General features: G+C 37.8%; 1 protein-coding gene across 1 annotated transcript in view; it reads right to left on the bottom strand.

The window, feature by feature from the left end:
• The window catches only part of DNAJC3 (DnaJ heat shock protein family (Hsp40) member C3), a 65,347-nt gene extending 59,400 nt beyond the window's left edge, over nt 1–5,947 (bottom strand). Inside the window, exon 1 of the mRNA XM_033104222.1 lies at nt 5,700–5,947. Within this exon, the coding sequence (XP_032960113.1) occupies nt 5,700–5,781 (82 nt within the window). The 5' untranslated portion in view covers nt 5,782–5,947. The remainder of the gene's footprint in view (nt 1–5,699) is intronic.
• Nucleotides 5,948–26,412: the final 20,465 nt, after the last annotated feature.

Genomic DNA, 26,412 nt, shown 5'->3' with positions numbered 1-26,412 from the left:
CCAAATTTACTCTACCCAGCAAGGCTACCATTTAAAATTGAAGGACATAAAAAGAGCTTCCCAGACAAGAAAAAGCTAAAGGTGTTCATCACCACCAAACCAGTATTACAAGGAATGTTAGAGGGACTTCTTTAAGATGGAGAAAAAGAGACAAAAAATTATGAATAATAAAATGACAATAACTACATATCTATCAAAAATTACTTTCAATGTAAATGGATTAAATGTTCCAATCAAAATATAGGGTGAATGAATGGATAAAAAAAGCAAGACCCTTACATATGCTGCCTATAAAAGACTCACTTCAGATCAAAAGACACATACAGACTGAAAGTAAAGGGATGGGAAAAAGATATTATATGAAAATGGAAATGAAAAAAACCAAAAAGCTGAGGTAGCAATACTTACACAAGACCAAACAGACTTTAAAACAAAAGCTATAACAAGAGGCAAAGAAGGACTCAGTGTTCCCACTTCTGGGTATTTATCCGAAGAAAACCCAAAATGCTGCTTCAAGGGGATGTGCTCATCCATATGTTCTTTGCCGCATTGTTTCCAATGGCCAAGATATGGAAGCAGCCTGGGTGTCCATCGGTGGAAGAATGGATAAAGAGGGGGTGGTACATATGTACATGAAATATTGAAATGAAATACTGCTCGGCCACGGAAGGGAATGGGTTCTGGCCATGTGCGATGGCATGGATGGACCTGGAGGGTATTGTGCTGAGTGCAGTATGTCAGACAGATGCAGTGTGATTTCGCTTACATGTGGATGGAATCTAAAGAACTAAAGAAACTAAACAGAAACAAACTCATTGATACAGAGAATATTTTGATGGTTGTCAGATGGGAGGGGGTTGGCAGTGGGTAAAAAAGGGAAAGAGATCAAGAAGTACAAATTGATTGTTACACAGTAGTTATCAGGACGTAGGGTACAGCATGAGGAATATAGTCAATAATATTGTAATAACTATGTATGATGTCAGATGGGTACTAGATTTATCGGGGTGATAAATGGCAGGGGAGTTGGTGTGCAGGGTAAAAAAGGTGACTGGATTAAGAAATACAAATTGGTAGTTACAAAATAGTCATGGGGAAGTGAACTACAGCATAGGTAATATAGCCAATAATATGGTAATAACTACATATAGCTCTAGGTGAATACTAACTTAGTCAAGGGGATCACTTATATAAATGTCTTACCATTATACTATACACTTGAAATTAATATAAAATAATATTGAGTGCCAACTGTAATTGGAAAGTTTAAAAGGGGAGGAAAAAAGTGAAAGGGAATAAGAGGTTCAAATCTCCAGGTATAAAACAAATAAGTCATGGGGATGGAATGTACAGCATAGGAAATACAGTCAATAAAATTGTAACAACGTGGTATGGTGTCAGACAGTTGCTAGACTTATCATAGTGATCACTTCTTTAGATATATAAATGTTGAATAAGTATGGTATACATCTGAAGTTAATATAATATTGTATGTTAGCTATATTCTAATAAAAATCTTTTTTAAAAAAAGTAGCAGAGTAGGCACACATACATGTAAAGCTAGTGAATTTAATGGTAGGAAAAAAACTGCCCTGTGATGTTTTTTATTTTCTCAATAACGACAAGGTCTAAAAGAATGAGGTAAAGAAAGGAAGGAAAGAGGACTTGAATTGGAGATTTAAGGTAAGAAAAAAAGGTTTGAGATACAAGTTTTCAAAAATAGACACACTAGGGAATTGTAGTAATGTTGGCAGTGTTAAGTGTGCACTTGAAATTGAGATTATATATTTAAAATGCGACCAGTCAGCAAGGTTATCTCCATTTTTCTCCATCCATGTTCAGCTCTAAGGTACAACAAACAAGGTGGCCAATTTGGATTAAATGATGTTGAATTTTGCCAAGTGAGTAAAACAAAAAAATACAGAGGCAAAGAAATTAAAGGATGTTTGTAATGGAGTGACTACAAAATGGACCACTAAACCTAAACTGAGAAAGAAGGGAAAAGGACATGGATACTTCACAAAGCATGTCTTATACCCCCAAGTGGTCTGTAAACTCAAGGACAAAAACCATCATGAGTTCCATACTATGTGTACCTCACTGAAGGGAGCTACAGTGAAAGCCTCTGCTGACTGATTAAGTGGGTATCCCCCACTTTTTCCAGAGCTCCAAATGACACAAACTCATCAGATGTTTTTTTTTTTTAAGCAGCTTTCTGAAGATCTCGAAAGAAAAATAAATCTATGGTTGAAATGTTTTAGTTCTAAAGAGCAGCTGACTGGGTTCCCATGATATTTCCATGTAAACAAAGATTAATTGCTGGACATTAATCAAAGGAAAACTATGGCACTAGAAAGTGAACTTAACCACAATTAATTCACTTCATATGGAAAAATAAAGCCTAATTACTACAGGGCATCCCATCTTAGAACAACTCCCCCTGAACCCACAGAATTAAAACGACTGCATTTCCAGGCACTTGCTCAGCAATGCTAACTAGTCAAGTGAATTGGAACTCTGACACTACCGCTAACTATAGCCTATCTCATTACAAGAATTTAAGACAATTCTAGAAGTTATCTATCTGCTAGAACACTTAGTTTATATAAATTACTGAAAGTCATTCATTTTCCCTACTTTATTTATTCTTCCATATTTAAATAATGTCAAGAAAATCCTAGAAAAGACAAAATATACTTTTAGTACTTTAGGTTCAGATAAAAATTATCACTATCTTTTATACTTTTAGATGTTCAACTATTCTTTTCCCTACGGCCAGGTTTAGTCAGGTCAGTTCAGTGAAATAAAGAAAAACTGAGTCCAGGTAGCATGTTAAGGAAGAAAAAAGAGATAAAAAAAGGTTTGGTTCCCATGTTGTGTTCCTACTCAGGCCACCAAATAGAACAAACCATTAGCAAAGAATTAAAATAGCTTCATTATCTGTAACATGAGAACACTAAAGTGGATACTACCAAAGTTTTCTTTCTGCTCCAAAAATTCTATTCTTAATCTAGTGCTTTGGACTTCCCTCTTTCAAAGGCCTTTTTGAAAGGGGGTGCTAAAAGATTTAATCTTTCAAGCCGTAAACCTATTACATATTTTCTTTCTCTGTGTTACAATTAATAGAAAAGCATAGGAAAAAAACAAAGATGAGTATTTTTCAATCAGAAAAAAACTAGGCCAATTAAGCTAATTATTGGTGACACTCTCCATAGTATGCAACACTTTGTTTCACATTCACTCTTCTTATACCCATTCTGCTTTATTTCTTCTTTCGCCAAGCCTCAGGCCTAGTGGTGGAATCCTGCAGACCTGAATGCCTCCAGGAGGACTTGAAGGTTACTATTCCCAGACTCGAAACTTGTATGGGAACACAGGAGCTAACAGTTTACTAATGCAAGTCAAAGGTTCTGCCTTTATCTTTAGAGTCCCAGCACCAGAATTAATGTCTAGTACAAAACAGACACCTAACTTAACTTCTCTATATAACTTATTACACCAGTGATTCTCATCAGCTATTTCCTTTTAGAAATGCATACTTTCAAGTCCCACCTAGACCTACTGAATCAGAAACTCTAGGAGTCGGGCCCAGCAACCTTTTTAAAAAGCCCTCCAGTAGGGTGAGATTCTGATACACACTCAAGTTTCAGAACCACTATATCAAACATGCCAGGAAATCACCTTTCTGTTCATTACTGCTGGTAGCCAACAAGCAAAAAAAGTGCTGATTTTTCTCAGCTGCCACCATATACAAATGGTTGGGTCCACATGATGCTATCAACCACTTCTGTCTCCAGCCTGCACATAAGATGAACTTTACAGTCAAATAAAGTTCAACGGAAGACTCTTAAAGTGAACAGCTATGTGACCTTATACAAATTAATTAAACTCTGGGAGTCTCAGTTCCCTCATCTGTATGTAAAGTAAGAATAAAATCACATACCTCCACGAATAAGAGATCGCTTGAGAAAGGTGCCCGGCACACAGCAACCTTCAATAAATTTAAGATCTTTTTCCTTTCTTTCCTACCACTTGTACCAAGTCCCTATTACTCTAGTCAATGCTCCTAAAGAAGACAGCAAGCACTCTGGCACTCCTGAGAAATGTCACCAACGCCTCCTATACACAAATGCTCTCTAGTGAGGTTTTTCTTATGGAAAATACTACAGGACAGAAATGAAGTGTTACAGTCCTACAGAATCATATACAGAACATTCATTCTAAAAAAAGGTAGTCCAAAAGCTAGGGGGAAAAGCAAATCACACAAAAGTACGCACCTTTGTAACTTAAAAAAATAAAATGGCATTAAACAGAACTTAGGCAACTTTCTCTTAAGCGATCAAAATAAATGATTAGATATGTCCAGTAGGACATAAATGCTACGTTTGGGAAGAAAGGGGTTGGCCATTGGAAAATGCAAGAGAACTGAAATACTATTAATGTAGTCCAGGCATTCAAATTCAAATTTCCTAGATTTTCTGGGGCAGCCTCACTGTCAAATTCTCTGTCTCAATGTTGCTACCATACATGTTCTGATTTTTGGTTCGAAAAAAATATGGTCACTAGGGGAAGCAAAAAAAAAACACCAACAAAAACAAAAAGAAAAAAAACCCACAACCATGAATGAGGCCTAAAAACTGTAGAGTATTACTTTTTTTAAGTTTAGAATTTTGAAGGAATTTTACCAGAAACAATTTCCACTTCAGCTCCTCCCTCCATTATTCTCATATTGAAATGTTTAATTTTACCTCCTTGACAACTAGCCCTTTTAATGGGGATGAAAATAGATCAGTGCATGTGATACGTTATTATACACTATTACTTCACACAGTAACCAAGCTAGGAGCATTAGTTCAACAGGCACTTTCAGCTTTAACACTTACCCCTCCCCCTGACGTCTAAGATGGGATTGTCCTCTGTTTATGCTATGCTGTTCGAATAGCCAACAATCCAATCTGTGGAACTTAAGTGGAATTTAAACGTTCCTACCTTTTTAAGGGGACCTTTATTCGGGAAACTCGGAAAAGGAAAGCCAACCCTAAAATGAATGGCATTATGCTGAGAGTTGTAAAACTACAAACGTATCCTTGCCCTCTGGGAGCTTGAATTAATGCACCAACCTAACAACTTCTGTACAAGACACAGGGTATAATAATGTGATGGTTACTCACTTTTACCAGTCAACACTATCCCCTACACTTCACTCAGCCAGACATACTTTCTCCCCGCCCCCCCACCCTTCCCGAACTCCAAAGCGAAAAAAGCCTTGCCTTTGGCCACCTTTACCGCCTCCTCCCAGCACCAATGACCAACAGCGTCCCCAGTCGCCAAGAAAGGGTCCCAAGCGAGGCTGGATCCGACGGCTGCCCGTCTCCGCGTCCCAGCACACTCCAGAAGTCGCTGCCCGGTGCCCCGTTCCCTCGCCTCCCTCGGATCCCCTCGCCCCGGCTCGCCACTCCAAACCAGCTGTCCCGGGCCCCGTGCCCGCCGGTCCCGGCACTTCTTCCGGAAACAAACCCGGAACCGGGTCCCGGCCCCCGCCTAGCGGGGAGCTCAGGTCCAGGCCCGGCGGCGGAGTCCCCAGTTCTCGCCCCACCGCCCGGGCTGCCCCAAGACACTCGCCCGGGCACCGGCGGGGAAGCGCCGGGGGGGCCTTACCCCGGAGCCGGCTCCTCTCGCCAGGGCAGAGCAGAACTCACCTTCGTACTGCAGGTCGACCAGTACCAACAAGAAGGGGAACACCGAGCCCAGTCGGCTGGTCACAGAGCTGGGGGTCACCATGTCCGAGAGCACGCCGGTGAGAAACAAGGGTGCGGGACCCACCAGCCCCGGCTGGCACTCACGATGCAGCAGCACCCGCCCGTCGTCGGCCTTCTTTCAGGCCTAAGCAGCAGCTGGCGCCCAGCAGAGGCAGGCAGCGGTGGGCGGGGCCCGGACGACTCTACGCCCCAACTTCCACAGCCGTCCAATCGCATTTTACCTGGCCGCTAGCCCACTGGGCTCGCCGGGGTCGTGGTTTGCGCTGATAGGCTGCGGAGGCCATCGCCCCGCCCCGTCTCTGATAGGATAACGTGGAAGCACGAGACGAAACTGCGTCCGCCTGTCTTGAAGCTGTCAGGGTTCTCCGAACTGCCGCGGCGGGCCGGAGGGAGGCGGCGGCAGTGTGGGCGGTGGCCGTCGAGTCCGCATGCGCAGGCCCAGAAAGCCTTTTTGGGTCGGTCCTGGAGCGGAAGGTTGGAGAGAAGGAGGTTGCCCGCAATGCGAGGTTTTGCGGTGTGCTGTTTGTAGAGCAAAGTGAAGCGGCTGCGTCCGGAATACGAAGGCGAAACCTCCTCCCAGGAAGCCTGAGGGTCGCTTGAAAGAGCCTAGAATTGAGGTCTCAGAATGGACGGGTAAACACGACGAATTAAGAGCCCGCTACCTCCCGCTGAGCTTAGTGGAATAAATACAGACTAAAGGGAAGGTCGCTCGAGAAACAGGAGAAGCTGGGGCTCATGAAGGTAGGGTGAGTTGATGGAGGCCGAAGGACTTCGGGGACGACCACAGGGAAGTACATTAGTGACCGAAGGCACTAAATGACCGTGGCTTGGAAGCTTGGGAACTCCTCCCCACCCCACCCCACCCCGACTGTCCAGCAGACCAGCGTGTCCGGAAAAGAGCAGAATCCAAAAAGATCCTGTAACGAAGAAACCAGGGAGACGCAGCAGCTGAGAGCAAGTGGCTCTTGAAAATGCAGCCAACGTCAACTGTAAGAGAGGAAAAAAATACCTGTTAGAACTAATCTTGCATCTTGTCCTCATTAGAGGAAACTCAACAAAAGAGATAAGAACTTGAACAAGATAAAGTTCAAGTTACTCGATTTGGCATTATGTTTGTTCACAGCCACTTCCTCTGGTGTCCCCAACGCAACCCAACACGCACACGATACACCAGTGATGTTTTCCATGGGGTAAAACAGTCATGTTTTTCTGTGTTAAGCATTGTCAAGTGCAGACTTTGTACTCCACCAATAAGTATGTATTTGCTATCTTGATGTTATTTCACACTTTAGAAGAACTCATAAATTATAAATAGTATAGTGAATTAGTGATTTCCCGAAGATATACTAAGCTAATAAAAGCAGAAAGGCTACTGATTCCAAAGAGAACTAATGCAAAAGACTGGTTTCCAAAAGAAAAAAAAAACCTGAGTCCCTGATGAGTTGTGTAAATCAGTATAATATAATGTGAAGTGCAGAGGATTCAGATACAAGAAATGTAATCCCATTCCATGGCTATTAATCTAAATTATCTTCATCTGTACAGTGGGTATGATCCTGACTGCCTCAAAGGTTTGTTTTGAGGTCTCGTGAAGTGTGTAAAGATTCTTGTAAATTAAAGTGTTGTACAGATGTTGCTCATACTTCTAACAATAACAGAATAATGAAGAAAGTCGTCTGGAAATTCCTTGGGTGTTTTTTTTGTTTTTGTCATTTACCTTTTCCCTGTTGACATCACTGATAGTGTTAGTGGGAAAATGGCAGGTGATTTCAATGTCCACAAGTAGTGAAGCCATCATCCAAATGATGTACTGTGATCAAGGCATTCATCAAAATGCTGAACCTAGTGAAGAAAGAGTTTTGTAAACAAGTAATACTAGACCATGAATCATCACCGGAATGCTGCCTATGATTCTGACATTCTTTTGACATTCTTGCTTCCCTCTTATAAGGATCTCTGTAATTAATTATTAAGGGCCCATCTGGATAATCCAGGATATTCATCCTCTCAAAATCCTCAGTTTGATCACACCTGTAAAATCCTTTTTGACATAAAAGATAACATTGGCAGGAGATCAGAATGTAGATACCTTCAGGTGACCACTATTCAACTTAACACAATATACCACCCCTGTCAGGATGTAGAACTTAATTTCCCTCCCCAATTGTGGCCTGCAGTTAATGACTCAAAGAACAGAGTGTGGAAAGAGGGAAGAGGAGTAACTTTACAGTGGAGAAACCTGCAAACACTACCTTGACCAGGTGGTCAAGATTAATATTACCAATGCTAAGTCAGGTTGATCCCATGTATGCCCTGATATGATATGATAAGATGGGCACTTCTCCTCTGTGGTATTCTTTCCAAAAACCTGTAGCCCAGTCTAAACATGAAAACTATCACATAATCCAAAACTGAGGGACATTCTATAAAATACTTGATCAGTACTCCTCAAAACTGTCAAGATCATGAAAAACAAGGAAAGGCTAAGAAACTACAACAGACCAGAGGAAACTTAGGAGATGATGACAATGAAACGTGCTGTCTTAACCTGGATCCTGGAATGGAAATTGGATATTACTGGGGATACAATTAAAATCTTACTAGAGTCTCAAGATTAGTTAATAGTAATGTACCACTGTTACAGTGGTAATTTTGACAAATGTACCCTGGTTATATGAGATTTTTAACAATAGGAGAAAATAAATGAAGTTCATTCAGGACTTCGCTGTACTATCCTTGCAACTTTAACTATAAAATTATTTCAAAAATAAAAGTTTACTTAAAATAATTGTGAAGGGCTTGAGTATTTTTAAATTAACTGCAATGACTGTCTTTTGTGTGTTTATGTCAAAATGAGTTTTTCTGCATTTAACTTTCTCACCTCCTTGCAAAAGGAAGAGAATTAGCACTTTTCAGAGATAATTTCTTCGTTGTCTAAAACCAGCTCCTCTCTTCCTTTTTTAATTTTTTTCCTGTTCTCCCTCTTTTATCCTTGCTTGGGAAATTGCAGATTACTTGATTTAAAAAAAAAAAAATCTGTTATGTATGCACTCAGAATATTCTAGTCCAGATAATCTCTCAAAATGTCTACAGGAAAGAAAAGGTTGATAAACCACTTTTTTTTTTAATGTCAACAAGTGCATGTAAATAATAGCCTGTTATAATAATATGAGATAGAAATTTTGAAGCATGACTTGAAGATTATTTAATATTTGGTTCTGAAATACAAGGTTTAAAATGGCATTTTGAAAGGTTCATGTACTATTTCTGATAAATTGAATCTTTGGATGAGGTTAATAATGAGTTAATAATGCTGATTTCAAGATAGCTCTATGTCCACTCCATGTTCATTGCAGCATTACTTACAATAGCCAAGATATGAACACAACATGATTGTCCATTGGTTGATGAATAGATTAAGAAACTGTGATACATACAGAGGGTGCCAAAAAAATGTATACACATTTTAAGAAAGGAAAAAACTATTAAAATTGCAATACTCAATATACACCAATAACAGAAAATGAATACAACTCACGTTTGACTTCGGCAATTACAAGAGGTGCTCAAAGTGGTTACCATCAGCGTCTAGACAATTTTGATTATGGCAAACTATTGCTTGAGCAACATTGACCAAAGCGTCTACTTGTATACATCTTTTGGGCACCCCTGGTATATATAAGGTGTGATCAAACAAAGTGAATGTTTAAAATATATATTTTACAGTAAAAGACACATTGCCATTAATCCCCCTCAAAATACTCTCCCTCACTTTCAACACACTCATCCCATTGTTCTTGCCACTTTCTGAAGCAGTTCTGGAAGTCCTGTTTCGTGAGTGTCTTTAGTTGCGCTGCCATGGCAGCCTTGATGTCCTGAATTGATTCAAAATGTTCACGGTCATTTTGACTTTGGGTATGAGCCAGAAGTCGCACAATGCCAGATGCGGTGAATAAGGTCGACAAGGACATACCATAATGTATTTATTTGACAGAAATTGCCATATTAGAAGTGATGTGTGACATGGAGCATTGTCATGATGGAGGATGAAACCATTTGCCCATCTCTCAGGTCGGCACACTTTAAAACACACCTTCTCTCAACTGTAGCTCACACCCGACTGACTGCACCAAACAAGTTGAAACTTGTCACACACTGTTACCAAGGTTTGACATTATTATATATTATTATATATAATAGTATATACTATATATAATATATATAATATATATAATATATATAATAGTATATATAATAGTGGTATAATTATTATACCACTTCCTGTATTGAAGATCCCTGCCTTTCCATTGGATACCAGCAGCATTCACCGTATTTTTGTGATCACAATGGAAAGACTCCTTGTCACACATCGTTTCTGGTACAGTAATTTCTACCAAAAACATTACAGTGTGTCCTCATCCACCTTATTCACGAGATCTGGCACCATGCAACTTCTGGCTCTTCCCCAAAGTCAAAATGACCATGAAAGGTAAATGTTTTCAATCGATTCAGGACATCGAGGCAGCCATGACAGTGCAACCAAAGACACAAAGGAGGACTTCCAGAACTGCTTCAGAAAGTGGCAAGAACGATGGAATAAGTGTGTTCAAAGCAAGGGAGTATGTTTTGAGAGCATTAATGGCAATGTGTCTTTTACTGTTATAAATTTTCTTTATTTAAACATTCACCATATTGTTTGATCACACCTTGTGTATATATATGATGAATGATAATGGAATATCATTCAGCCATCAAAAAAATGATATCTTGCCATTTACACCAACATGGATGGACCTTGAGGCATTATGCTAAGTGAAATAAACCAGACACAGAAAGACAAATACGGTATGATCTCTCTTGTGTGGAATCTGAAAAAACTGGACTCATAGATACAGAGAAAAAAATTGGTTGCCAGAAGCAGGGGTTTGGGGGAGAGGGATGGATGAAGTGAGTCAAAATGTACAAACTTCCAGTTATAAGATAAATAAGTCCTGGGTGTGTACTATACAGCATGATGACTATAGTTAACAATACTGTATTGTATACAGTTGATCCTTGAACAGCAGGGGTTTGAACTGCATGGGTCCACTTACACACAGATTGTTTTTAATAAATACTTACAGTACTGTAAATGTATTTTTCTTATGATTAATGTTTTCTCCTCTCTAGCTTAAGAGAGTAGATCTTAAAAGTTCTTATCACAAGAAAAAAAATTGTAGTGGTGATCATTTCACAGTATATACATATATCAAATCATTATTTGTACACCTAGAACTAATACAATGTTATATGTCAATAATATCTCAATAAAAAAAGAGACAGCTCTATGTTCTGATTTTATTATATGAAATTAATGATAATACAATCTTGTATTTTGCATACAATGGGTAAATTCTTCAAAACTTAAACTTTCTAAATTTCTAAATTAACAAAGTGAGATTATAATAGTGTCTTTTAAAAGGTGTCTTATGAATTTCCTATAATAACACAAATCATAAGGGCTTAATTATTATTTTCCAGATTTTAACATCTAAATCCAAATACATGAAATAATTGCATTAAATGTAAATGTTATAACCACAATAATTAGAAGATAGTGTCAAAATGGATAATAAAAAAACATGAATCAACTATAAGCTGTCTAAAAGGTAGGATGAACCTCACGTTATGGTTAATTGATTTCAACAAGGATGCCAAGACAATTCATTTGGGGAAAGGTAGTCACTTAAACAAATGGTGCTGGGACAACCAGACATCCACATGCAAAAGAAGGAAGTCTTTAGACCATACACAAAAAGTAACTCAAATTGGATCATAGATCTAAATGTCAAATCTAAAACTCCTAGAAGAAAACAGGAGTAGACCTTTATAATCTTGGGTTAATCAAAATCATCTAAGATACAATGCCAAAAGCACGAGCACAGAGAAAAAATTAGATAAAGTGGATTTCATAAAAAAATTAGAATTTTTGTGCTTCAAAGGACACCATCAAAAAAATTAAAAGACAATAAACAAAATGGGAGAAAAATCATATATTTAATAAGGGGCTTGTATCCAGAATATGTAAAGAACTCTTACAACTCAAGAATAAAAAGACAACATAACAAAAAATGGGCAAAGAATGTGAATAGGTATTTTTCCGAAAAAGGCACAAATGACCAATAAGTGCCTGAAAAGATGCTCCAGATCATTAGCCATTAGGGAAATGCAAGTCAAAACCACAGTGAGATACCACTTCGTACCCACTACGATGTCTATAAGCAAGAGGAGCAATAGCAAGAGTAGGTGAGAACATGGAGTAATGGAAACTCTCACATATTACTATTGGAAATGTAAAATAATGCAGCCACTTTAGAAAACAGTTAATTATCAAAATGTTAAACACAGAGTCAATCATATGACCCAGCAATTCCACTCCTAGGTATATAGTTAAGAGAATTAAGAACATGTTGAAACAAAAACCTGTACACAAATGTTCCTAGCTATTACATGGTCATAATAGTCAAAGAGTGGAAACAGTCCAGGTTTCTGTCAACAAGCGACTGGGTAAACTGAGCTAGATCCATATGACGGAATAGTACTTAGCTATTTAAAAAAGAATGAAGTACTGATACCTGCTACAACATGGATAAACCTTGAAAAAAATATGCTACGTGAACAAAGCTGGTCACAAAAGGCCACAGCTTGTATGCTTCCTTTATGTGAAATGAGCAGCATAGGTAAATCCACACAAGTAGAAAGATTAGTGGTAGCCTGGGGCTGGGAGTAAGGAGAAAGAGTAACTACTAATGGGTATAGGGTTTCTTTTTGGGGTAATGCAAATATTTTTAAATTAGGTAATGATTATGATTGCACATACCTGTGAATACACTAAAAACCATTGAATCATATTGTAATTGGGTGAATTGTATCTTATATGAAATACAACACGATAAAGTTGTTTTATACAAAAAATAAAGGGATGGAAAACTATCATGCAGACACTAATCAATAGAAAACTGGAGTAGGTATTTAAAGCAGTCGAACCTCTAAATACAGAAAGCAGAATGGTGGTTGCCAGGTTACTTGGGGGAAGAGATATGGGGAGTTGTTGTTCAATGGGTATAGAGTTTCAGTTTTACATGATAAAAAAGTTTTAGAGATTTGTTGCACAACAATGTGAATATGCTTAACACTACTGAACTGGACAGTTAAAAATGGTTAAGATGGTAAATTTTGTTATGTATCTTTTACCGCAATTTAAAAAATATCTCGGCACAGCTGCCTAGAATCACATCAAAGAAAGGAAGGAAGGAACGAAGGAAGGAAGGAAGGGAAGGAGGGAGGGAGGGATGGAAGGAGGGAGGCGGAAGGAAGCTGGAGTGACAGATTACATTAATATCAGACAAAGTAGAATTCAAATAAAAGAAAATTGCCAGTGATAAAGACAGACATTACATAACGATAAAAGATCAATTCTCCAAGACCTAACAATCCTAAATGAGGTGAACCTAACAACAGCGCTTCAAAATACATGAAGCAAAACTGCCAGAAATGAAAAGATAAAGAGAAAAATTCATAATTTTAGTTGGAGTTTTCAACAGTCCTCTCTCAGTAATTCATAGAAAGAATAGACAGAAAATCAGTAGGGAAAATCAGAAGAACTGATCATCAACCAACTGAATCTAATTGACATTTATAGAATTGCCCCCAAAACACATTCCTTCTAAGTACACATAAAACTTCACTAAGATAGACCATATCCTAGATTATAAAACAAAACCTTAACCAATTAAAAAGAATTGAAATAATAAAATAATTTAAATTACATAAAGTGTGTAAACTGACCATGAAACAATTAACCTAGAAATCAATAACAGAAAAATAATAGGAAAATCTCCATACATTTGAAAAGAACACACTTCTAAATAATCCATGGGTCAAAAAGGAAGTCTTGAGGAAAATTAGAAAATATTTTGAACTGAACAAAAATGAAAATACAACTGTCATGTGGGTTATCATGCGGGGTCTCTGGTCCCGCTCCCCGCATAAGAATGCAGGATATGGGGAGGCCAAAAAGGAACACCCATGGAGCCATGGATAGGGGAGTCATACCACTATATTCTCCCTGGCGGCTGGGTTGAGACACAGGAAGCAGGAGCCACACAATTTGCAACCTGCTGTCCACTTCTCTGTCAACCAACCCCTTGCTAACTGCAATCCCCCTTGCTAGCTCAGCCACGGAAGTTATATCAGTGGCTAATGGCTAACTGGTAACAGCTGATGGCCAACTAGTCACAGCTGATGGCCATCTGCTACCCGAGCCAGCACCTTTCCACTTGAGGCCGAGAGCCTGGAAACTGCTCTCTGGGGCTCTGTCCCCACAGCAACATACCAAAACTTCTGAGATACAGTTGAAGCACTCAACGTCCAACAGAGCTCCTATGAAACTCTCTGCATGGCAACTCCTGTATCGCTCCCTGCAGGTAGTGAATAGTATATTTGGGTCTTGTGGTTGCCCAGGTATGGAAAGAAAAATAGAGCTCAAATCTACTAGTAACACATGTCATTTACATTTCCACTGACTGTAACTAGTGACATGACTCCACATAACTTCGAAGGGACTGGCAAGTTTGCTGGGGCACTCTGATAGTCGATGAGCCTACTATACCTGTTACCGTGAGCAAGAGTGCGAACAGAGTTACCAGTTAGGAGGTTAGTATGGACCAAGGTGGCCATGGTCAAGAAGGAAAGAAGTGGTATGATTTTGAATACGTTACATTTTGGAGGCAGAGCCAATAGGACTGCTGAGAGATGAGGGTGGAGGAGGGGTGCGGAGGGTAACTGAGGCCTGATCTATGAAAGAAGCCAATCACTTTATGAGCCTTATAGAGGAAACAGCAAGCACAAAGGCTTTGAAATGGAAACAATCTCAGTGTGTTTTAGGAACAGTCTGTTGAAAGTAATAAACTTGGGGGACAGGAGTATAACATGACGTTGTGAGATAGACAGGAACTGGATCATACAGTGCCATGTAGACTATTAAAAGGGAGTTTTAAACTCACTCTTTTGAAAACTGGAAGTCATCAGTGGGTTTTAAGCAGAAGTCTGGCATTATTTGATTTAGATTTAAAAGAGATCACTCTGGTTGCTGTATGAAAAAATCAATTGTAGAGGGACGGGTAGTGTGCCCAGTTAGGAGGTGACAGCAGTAGGCCAGCTGAAAGATGATGTACCTTGAACTACGGTGGTTAACTACAGAGGTGGCATGCATTTTGGTGTTAATAAATGGGATAGATAGGAGCAGGACCAGGTAAGTCATCAGGTTACCTTCAATTCAGTTAATTACTCTTACATTGAAATACAAAAGTGTAGCCTGAAATATTTTTGATAGCTATTTCAGGTCTGGAAAGACCAACTGGCAAGAGAACAAAATACAAAAGGTTCACTTGTTGAACCTCTATTACAAATGCAGAGCAATATATGGAAACTGAAATGAGAAAACAAATAAGCAAACAAAAGGACCTAGCTGGAACCTAAGCCAAGACAAATATTTCCATGGACTAGAAATAGGAAAAACAAGCAAACAAAAAAAACACCAGAAAGTCATAGGCAAGCAGAAGCCACAGGAATACTAATCTATGTTTCAGATCTAGAAAGGGACCAAAAGTAATGCAGAGTGAGTCTCCTACTCTTGCTGCTTGAAACCACCACCAGTGGCAGCTCTCTTATGGCTGTTTGTTCATATGGAATTGTAGAAACCTAGGAATTTGGAATCAAGCTGCTCCTGACTGGCTCTGCAGTATCAGCCTGGAACTGCCTTATGAGACAGGAGAGAGTAAGCATAGAGAGAAATATAAGTGGAAAAACAACAAAGCAGATAAACAAAACCTTACCTTTACCTTTCACCTCAAAATGGAACTGCAAAATACAATTTCAAAACATACCAAGAACTCTAATGCCTATAAGAAAGACCAGCAACAAATCAACGACTGAACCTGAACACACTTAAGAGAAAATTAACTTTATAGACTAAGCATGCCTAGAGACATAGATAAAGAAATCACATCCATAAATACAAGAAAGAAAGAATAGAACAAAACTGGTGTAAATGAAATGAGAACAGGTGGATATAAAAAATAATTGTATTGGTTTCCTAGGGCTGCTATAATAAATTACCTCAAATTGGGTGGTTTAAAACAACAGAAATGTATTTTCTCATAGTTCTAGGAAGTAAAAATTCAAAATCCAGGTGTTGTTAACAGGGCCGTGTTCTCTCTGAAGGCTCTAGAAAAGAATCCTTCCTGGCTTTCTCCTCATTTCTGGTGGTTCCCAGATATCCTCTGCATTCCTCGGCCTGTAGCTGCATCATTCTAATCTTTGCTTGCATTTTTCCATGGCATTCTTCTGTGTGTCCTCTCTTTTTCTTCTTAACTAATTACATCTGCAAACACAGTCACATTCTGAGACTTGGAGCAGCCATGAATTTTGGGGTAAGGAGCACTGTTTAACCCACCATAATAATTGATCAGTAATCTTGGAAATTTAAAAAAACTAGTTCCTGAAATTAAAAATTGCATAAACACCCTAATACACACACACACACACACACACACACACACACACACACACACACACCCCCCTACTAGAATAAGCTCTAGAACACAAAGTAAAAGAATTAATATTAGAAGATATTTTAACACAGATAACTATCAGAAACTCTTACACCAAGCACACACAAAAATCTTAGTAATGTGTGAGCAAAATTTTAACAAGTTTTGTCTAACACTGTATCTAACAGCTCTATATGTAGAGAGAGAGAGATGATGATCTTCCTAGCAAATAGGAAATTTTTTTCAAATACATGGAACATTTACAAAATCTAGTTCACAGAGGAAGTTGTACAAATCCCTAAGAATTGCTATAATACATTTCATGTCCTCTGACCATAATGCAATAAAATTGAAAGTCAACAATAAACAGACTTTTCCAACTCGTGTTCTTGGAAACAAAAACCATTGTCTCTAAATTAGTCATGGTAAAGGCAAAATCATCATGTAAATTTCAAATTATGCAAAACTAGATGATAATGAAAATGTTACATTATCATAATTTGTGGAATGTAGCTAAAGCAAATATTTGGAGGGAAATTTAGAGCTTTAAATACTTTCAGTTAAAAAAAAGAAAGGAAAATGAAAATGCATTCAGTTCAGGATGCTAGAAGCACTATAGAGGAAGAATGAAAAACAGAAGGGAAAAAATAATCTTTAAAATGAGCAGAAATTATTGTATTGAGTGTGGCAAAGAAACATAAGGCATCTAAACCAAAAAGCAAGTTATTGATAAAAGCTATAAAACAGACAAAAATAAAGTAAGCTTTAAAAATGGAGAAGGCATATATTAGAATTTAAAAGAGAGTACACAACTACAAATATAGTAGAGATGTTTTAATTTATAAAATAAAACATTGAATGTCTTTATGCCAATAACTTGGAAAGTAGGCATGGAAAAAAAATAGAATGCCTAAATAAGTCAAGAACTATTAAAGGAAATAAATTAGTAATTATATGTCTCATCCTAAATAAAACCTACTGGCCCCACAGATTTGTAATCCGTATCTTATACAAAGTATTTCAGAATATTTTTAAAAAGAGGAAAATCTCTCCAACTCATTTTTAGAGATTTGATGCTAAAACTAGAAAGAAAAGGAAACCATCACCAAATTATGAGGATAGATAAAGCAATCTTCAGTGGAATATTTCCAAATCAAATTCAGTCAATTAAAAATAAAAAGATAACCAGGAAGATATTATTCAGGGACACAGGATAGGTCAACATCAAAACATCATTTAATGAGATAGATTAACTGGGAGATGAAAAATCATTTCAACAGAGTCACTGTTTAGGTAAAGTACAGCACTCATTCATGTTTCAAAGAAAAAAAAAATCTCAGCAAAAAAAAAAAATTAAAGCAAACTGCTTTAATTCAGTAATTGGTATTTATCAATACTTCTATTTTGAGGATGGTAGTGTCAAATAAGTATCTCCTTCTTTCCCTCTTAGAAATCACCCAAAGTCACGACAACCAATAAGAAAGAAAAAACAAATCACAGCCTCAGGAAAGTGTAGAAGACCACTGAAACTCCAATCCCCCAAATAAGTAGGAGGGATACCAAACAGTAGAGGAATCAGAGAGAGGATGCCAGCTAATGCACAGCTCAGAAACAGGCAGCAAGATACTCCTCCAAGGTTAAAGGCATATCCTATACCGAAAAACCTAAACACTGTGTTCTCAACAAGAAGAATGACATGCACCGGTTGGTGACAGAAGCTGTTTAAGACACTTTGGTTCCAAGAAGCAAAACATGGGCTTGAAAGAAGATTCACTTATTTATTAAGTATCATCTGCAGGAAGCAATTTATCCCCATGTCAGAAGAAGAGAATAGAAACTTCACATGCTTAATAGCGTTATTGGCTACCTGTCTTCCTTTGCACAGGAGAAATAAAAGCTAGACTAATTCATACAAAAACTTGGATCAGAAGAAAAATTATGGCTAGAGTGGAACACACCCCAATCTCTTCTTCTATACAAACTTCCTACGAAAGCAGTTTTAGGAAAAATTCACATCATTCAAAGATAAGTCATCAAAAAGGACAGAATCGAATGGCCAATGGCATAGAAAAAGTGCTCAACCTGATTTGTTACCAGAGAAATGCAAATTAAAACAATAATGAGATACCACTACAATGGCCTACAATGAAACACGATTGACAATATCAAGTGTTGCAAGCATTTGGAACAAGTGGAACTCTCCTGTATCGCCATGGGGAGTATGACATGGTACAACCACTTTGGAAAACTGGTAATGTGTTTAAAAGTTAAACTGATATCTATCTACTGATGACCTTGCAATTCTCTTCCTAGGTATTGATCTTAGAGAAATGAAAACATATGTCCACAAAGGGCCTAGTACCACAGTGTTCATATGTAGCAGCTTTCTTTCTAATCGTCACAAATTGAAAATGCTTCATTCTCCACAAACAGGAGAATAGATTTTTAAAAAACTGTGATAAATTTACTCATGTAATGATTTTTCAAATGCAAACACAAAACACTATGTACTGTAACAACAGTATGAATACACTTAACAACATTGAACTGTACACTTAAAAACGGCAAATTTTTTTGTTATGTATATTTTACCATAATTAAAAATAATAAGAAATACTACGCACTGTGTAATTCCATTTATATGAAGAATTTTAAGAAGAAGCAACACTAATCTACAGTGACAGAAGTCAGAGTAGAAATGACTTCTGGTTAGGGAAAGCCTTTATACTGGAAATTTTCTGTATTTTGATTTGGCAGTGGATCACAGATCATTATATATTTAGGTGTTATATGCACTGTGTAATATATAGTGTATGCCTAATATTTAGCACTTTTCAGTATACGTAATATATCAAAAGAACAAGCAGAGATAAAGAACCTAGGAAAGAAATGGAGAAATAAAAATGAGATGAATTGAAAGCTGACAGAACTCAGGAACGATATTGAAGAAAAAAAGAAGCCATCAAAACAATGAAGGTCAAGTTGGAAAGGAAAATCATGCTGAAACCTAGTAAGAGACATAGGGTATAGGAAAGAGAAAAGTAAGCAAAATAAAGTTAAGTAAAATGTTAAAAAGAATTAAAATGTAAAAAAAAAAAATGAAGTAAAATGTGAGTGGTAACTACCTGAGTGTGTTAACTTTGTGAGAATTTAGTTGAGCTATGTGTTTATTATTTGTGTGGCTTTCTGTATGTTTAATATACTTTCAATAAAAATGTTTATTAAAATGAGGATTGACAGAAAAAGAACTGATGTGGAAGACAGGCAAACAATATCCAATTACACACACATTTCAGAATTTCCAAAGAAGAAAATGGAAATAAGAGAACAAGTGTATCAACACATAAGAAAAATGTCCAAGAGTAAAGGAGGACTTGAATCTGTGTGTTAAAAGAACATTCTTTTTACCAGGAAATACCCTCGGCACAGTCAATCTTGAGACATATCTAGGTAAAATTAATTTTTTATGAATTCTAAAGAGAAACAAATAATACTATGGACAGCCAGACAAAAAGTTCGTCATTTATAAGAGGAAATAAATGTAGGATGGGTCAGTCATTTCTAAACATTCAATGCTATAAGACAATTGAGCAAAACATATTTAAGAATAAAGGCCACAGATCAGCAGATTTGGAAATGCAAGAACACCAGAATATTGTTTATGACTCACTCCTGAAAATTCTTCTGCGTTCATATATCATCATATTTGCCTCCAAGAAAAAGTCTCAGGGGATTTCACTTATGATTAGATCTTTTTCCATTCCCTTTATCACAATCTTAAATTTCTAGTCCTCCACCAGATTGGGTTGGATTTATTACTGTCAGGGCTCCAATTATGATCGCTAACTGATATAATATTCAAAATTTCATGTAAAAAGAAATTTTTTTGCATATATCACTTGTTTTTCCTAATTTTTAATTTTGACATAGTTTGACACTTAAATGTTAACAGGATATTCTCCTCTTCCTCCATGCAGTGGCCTGGATTGAGGATGATTTGTGGGGACTGCAGCACTCCAAGGAGCCAGGACACATCCAAGGTTGTTCCAGAGCCAGAAGAAGCATGGGTTTCTAATGAATTCTTGGAGCTGCCATACAGACCCGCACGACCTTCTTCTGGCCTTCCTTTAAATAAGACAAGTAAATTAATCCTACGTATTTTTTAAAGTTACAAAGCTAGTACAAAATATCTTCATACACCCTTCATCCAGAATCCCCAATTTCCTATACTGCTATATTTGCTTCTCTCTCTCTCTCTCTCTCTCTCTCTCCCCTCACTTATTTGGAAGTTGCAGGCATGATGTCCTGTATTCCTAAATACTCCAGTGTGTATTTCCTAAAAGCAACATTCTCTTACATAACCACAATACAGCTATCAAAATTGGGAAAATAATATTGATACAATACTCAATACTCTTAGTATCAGATTTTATTAAAAATTTTGCCTTTTGCCTCAATAATGTCCCTAACAGAAAATGAAAATACCAGATCATAAATTGTAGTCAGTTGTCATGTCTCTTAAATTTCCTTAATTTGAAACAATGCTTCAGTCTTTCCTTGTCATTTATGACCAGGGCACTTTTGAAGAGTATAGGCCAGTTATTTGTAGTCTGTCTCTCAATTTGGGAATGCAAATCACATTGCAATTTTTTTGTACTGATCTTCCATAAAAAAGAAAATTGTCATTTTCTTAATGAATTTAAAAGGATATTTTAAAAAATTTAGATACATTTAATTACTAGATCTTTTCAGTTCAGCAAGTACAGAATGCCTTTTCAGCGGTCTCATTGTTCCATGTCCTATTAGCAGTTCAGGTGATTTTGTCGTGCCCCAAGCTATCCTTGGCATTTCTCAGGGTGTTTTGTTTTGTTGTGTTTTTATCAGCTCTTCTTCTGGATCTGTTACTGTCACCTCTATGATTGATTTCAAAGGGTACCCTGATATGCCCATACATCTTGGCTCAGGTGTAGAAAAAATTTTCACCCGATTAGGTCAGCTAAAAAAATACTGAATTTCTGGCAAGCTAAGGGGGAGAACAAAACACTTCCACCTCAAAGAAAGAAAATATATGTCAAACTATTTTGAGCATTCTTGAGTAATTAAAGTCCAGCTACAGATTGGTTTGATGATGGAAGTTATTCTTGCATAACTAAAGTCCAGCCACAGATTGGTTTGATGATGGAAGTTATTCATCAAACAACTATAGTCTCTTCTCTTTGCTTTAGTGCTGAGTGAGTTGCTACATCAAGCGGCTCAAATTTTTAGCCTGATGTAGTTTCAAGTTGACATCATGCAAAATTTTAAATCTTATTCTTCTTTGTAGATCCCAAGTAGTTCGTACCATCCCTGCATCGTTTGGAGCAAAAATTAATATAAGACCTGGTCTTATATTATATTATATAAGACCCGGTGTTATATTATATTATATTATATTATATTATATTATATTATATTATATTATATTATATTATATTATGTAAGACCTGGTATCATATTATATTATAGTATAGTATACCTGGTCTTATATTAAAATAAGACCGGGTCTTACATTAATTTTAATTAATTTTAATTGAGCTCCAAAAGACTCATTAGAGCTGATGGTGCGGCTAGGTCTTATTTTTGCGGAAACACGGTAGTTCTACAGCAGATTTTATTATTGTTCATTATTCGCTCCCCTACAAAAGGATTATTATCACAGGATTTGCTTTGGCTAATTGAATGTGAGTAGAAGTGATGTATTTCCCAGCAGAGATTTCAAGAACCAATGTCATGACATGGCTATTCTGTCAAATGAAAAGCATGTCCCAGAGATGGGCTGCTTCATTTGTCTGGGTCCTCTAAGGAGACCACATGGAACAAAGTCATAGCAAACATACAACTGATATAAAACATACAATATACCTTCTTATCATAAATATGATATTTTGGGACTGTTTGTTACTTCAGCATAATGCTGAAAACCAACTGATACAATTTCTGCTTTCCAGCCACTCTGGCATTACTAAACGGCATATTGGTTCCTTAAACCCATCTTGCCCGTTTGGAATGAAGACTTGGTGTGTATGCTTGAGAGAGAGAAAAAGAGACAGAGACAGAGACAGAGAGACTTTCAAAGGGATTAAGGTCAAAGATGAGGATAAATTCTTGAACCCTGCCTCCCCTTATCAATCCAAGTGAAGATAAAATTAGACGGCAGGAGAACAAGAGAGAAGGAAAAATTGAGAGATGGCATATATGTTTGGTTTTCTCTCCTTTTCCAAACAACAGTGACTGTCCTGTCTGTGGAGCTGGTTAGGATTCAAAAACCAGCTGGATGAAGGAAGCCAAGTTCCTGGATTCTGGATGGAGAAGCTATCGGTGAGGGGGAAAGGACCTCCCTGAGAGAAGGCAATTCCAGATTATTCAAAGGGGTATAAACCTGCTATCCTTTCTTCTGCCTTGTTTGCATCTTCAAATCTTGAATCTTCAATTTCAGGAGAAAGAACATTTTAAAGAAAAGCATCAGGATACCTTTCCTAAGGGTCAGATCACAGAGTGAGTGGTAAAGGGGGGGAGTGGGTGCTGTTCCTACTAGACATCTGTTACGCGTCTTCTCAGAATACCCTCCTTTTGGGAACCGCCACTCCCTGCTCCATGTAGATTTTTTGGGTGTTCCACCACTGTGGGCATTTCCATCACAGCCCCCTTTGCTACAACCAGCACCACAGGAGCCCATCAGAAACATGACCCAAGCTATGTCCATCACATTCTCTCTCACGGGAGTTTGAACCTTGAGCAGAACTTCAAAGGGTTGAAGGTACTTGGGGCTGAATGGTCTTTGTGGCAGTGAAATTGTCCCTGAGCTCCAAAGGACTCTGGAACTCACCTGGTTCCATCTTTCATGAGGCCTGGTTGTTCAGCTGCTCCCTTGTTGTTGTGAGCTATCCAATATCCTGTCAGTAACCCCACCCCTTTAAGTGAACAGAAATAGGTTTCGATTGTTGACCAGCAAAGAACCTTAACTGAAATGGAAACTGGTGATGGAGAATGGGCACCCTTGGGGAAATGAGGGGTTTTGAAATTAGTTATTTGGCAAAATAACTAATTAGTTATAAGGCAAAAAAAGAAAATCTAAGGCTCCCATTAACATTCACTGGAACAGTTTGTCCACTAAGATTGGGGCTCTGGGAGCTAAGTATTTGTTGCCACTAACCAATTTAAAGGGACGAAGAATGCTGGACAACTAGGCATAATTATTGTTTTTCACCTCATGTATAACTTAAAACAAGAGAACAAGATCAAATCTCAAAATTTCACCTTGGCAATATCTAGTTCTTTCTGTGACTTTGATGAAAAAAAAAATCAGTTTCTATCTAAGCTCTAAGAATGAGGACATACAAAACCAAACTAATTTTATGAGTTGGGTTAATAGTCATTCTAAGTCTTTCATATGAAGGTTGAAGAACTGAACAGAGGACAGTGGATCCGGAAATGGAAACAAGAGTATTTGTAAGACTGAGTTGAGTGGTTCTTGAAGTGGGGTCTCTAGACCATTGGTATCACCTAGAAACTTGTTAGAAATGCAGATTTTCTGGCCCCAGTTCAGACCTACTATATCAGAAACTCTAGGGTTAGGCACAGCTACCCTGTTTCCCCGAAAATAAGGTCTTATTTTACTATAATATAAGACTGGGTCATATAATATAATATAATATAATATAATATAATATAATATAATATAATACCGGGTCTTATATTAATTTTTGCTCCAAAAGGCTCATTAGAGCTGATAGTCCAGCTAGGTCTTACTTTTGGGGAAACAAGGTATCTATGTTTTAACAAGTCTTCCAGGGGACTCTGATGAAAGTTTAAGAGCAATTGACATAGAGGATCTGAAGTCCTCGAACTATCCTGAAATAACTCCCCACTCTGCTTTCTTTGGTGGAGGAAGCTTTTCCACCTTTGCATGTGAGAACAGTTTTCCTCTCTGGAGCCAAGCCACACTGTTGCTATGGCAATCAGAATACAAATTTAGAATGGTCTTGGGGGTGGGAGGTGTGGTGATCAGGCAATCCTGGATATTGGCATAGAAGAGTTAGAAATCTAGAAGAAGTTGTAGGATTTTGCTAATTTATGTCACCCTCAAAATTGGAACAATGTTGGGAATAGATTTTGAGGTCAAGATTTGGATCAGGACAAATATAAATATTTGTGCATTTCCCAGTGATTGTGTATTCAGTGTGTAACAAGTGTAAACATGCACTGAACAATATCCCCAAAGTCAGAAATCCCTTAACAAGCATAAAGGAGGGAATTCAAACACTTCAGGAAAACAGGATAACAGATTGGATAGATTATGCTCATCTAGTTCAGGCATCTCCTCACATCCTTGATACAAACTTTTACTTTAGTAATAAAGAAACATAGGCTCGTATGGGGTATCGGTGTGACTTTAGTATAGGATGTCAAAGCCACTCTAAGTATTTTAATCAGTAAGGTAATTGCACCCAATTGGATGCTTGCAAAATCACTGAGGGAACTAGAGGAGTACGAGGTGGGGAGGGGCAGCATTGCAACTGTTCAGTTCAGGACTTTGATCCTCTGATAAAAAAAAGTCAGTGCAGCCACTGCTGTCTCAAGAGTCACTGGACACGTTTAAAGTTGTGACTAGGCTCGGAGTTCAGCTACTCCCTTTACCCTCTGACACTCGGATCTGCATGACCTTGCTTGCCAGCAAAAACAACAGCAGGAAAATAGCTTCTGTCTCAGTCCTGTCTTTCAAATCATTCAAAAGTGTATCGAATTGATTACACCTGATGCTAATATAATTAATTAATTAATTAATTATTGTAGAAAAAGTGTATCTACTTGGAAGAAACCAATCTGTTTACAGAATATGAGCTAGGAAGCAATCTGGTAAGCATAATTTTTATGTCTTTCTCTTCAGAGCAAGAGGACATATTAAAGGACAGAGGCATGAAGGTGTAAAAAACAAATTTTGGGTCACCTCCTGAGGGAAGGGACAGCTCTTTGCAAAACATCCTTTCTAGACTTGGAAGGCTACGGGTAAGAGCTGCCAGTGAAATGGGCTTCCGATCACAGGGGGAGTGGCAGGAGCTCAAGATGCCTGCGTGTGTGTAGAAGCCGTTAACCACCAGAGGTAAACTGAGCTTTGTTATCCTAGCAGGCAGTACTGTGGCCATGGCAATCGATTCCAATAGAAAGAGTCTGATCCTCATGAATATCTGGTTGTGATGAATTAATCAGGGGGCTCCAAGGTGTGGCATTTCAGCAAACCACGCGTTCTTACTGATTTATGTGACCCTTCCCACCCCACTGCAAATGCCAGGACTGAGCCATTTTCCTTGAGAGTTATGTTTGGGGTTTGTTTCTTTTTTGTTTTTGTTTTTTGGGTTTCTTTTACCCTATCTTCCACACCCTGAGTCAGTTCAAGGCAACTCATTAATGGTCCAATTGAATTATAAGTTGAGACTGCCACTAGGACATTTTCGATACTTAGGCCACTAGGGAACAATCAAAGAGAGGGAGGTTATGGTATTAGTTGCCATGGTGGTTTCAAAATATGGTCTCAAAATCTTTGATACTTCCTTCCTTCAAAAGAAAAATCTAATTCCTCTCCACTTGGTGTGGGTCAAACTTAGTGACTCGCTTCTACGGAGCAAATTTCCCTCTAAGCCAGACTTCTGCTGCATCCCGCAAATTATGATAAGCTGTGTTTTCATTTAGCTCAAAATATTTTTAAATTTCTCTTGAGATTTCTTCTTTGACCCATGTATTATATAGAAGTATGTTGTTTGATTTCCAAATATTTGGGGATTTTCCAGCAATCTCTCTGCTATTTATTTCTAGTTTAATTTCATCATGGTCTGAGAACATATTTTGTATGATTTCTATTCTTTTACCATTGTTGAGGTATGTTTGATGGCCCAGAATGTGGGCTGCCTTCGTGAATGTTCCATGATAGTTTGAGAAGAATGAGTATTCCGCTCTTGTCGGATGCAGAAGTCTATAAATGTCAATTAGATTATGTTGATTAATAGTGCTATTTGGATCATCTATGT

This window comes from Rhinolophus ferrumequinum, chromosome 4 (assembly GCF_004115265.2).
Source record: "Rhinolophus ferrumequinum isolate MPI-CBG mRhiFer1 chromosome 4, mRhiFer1_v1.p, whole genome shotgun sequence".
In the NCBI taxonomy this organism is placed as follows: Eukaryota; Metazoa; Chordata; class Mammalia; order Chiroptera; family Rhinolophidae; genus Rhinolophus; species Rhinolophus ferrumequinum.
Note: the sequence above shows the minus strand (reverse complement) of the source record. Positions and strands in the feature narration are given on the sequence as shown.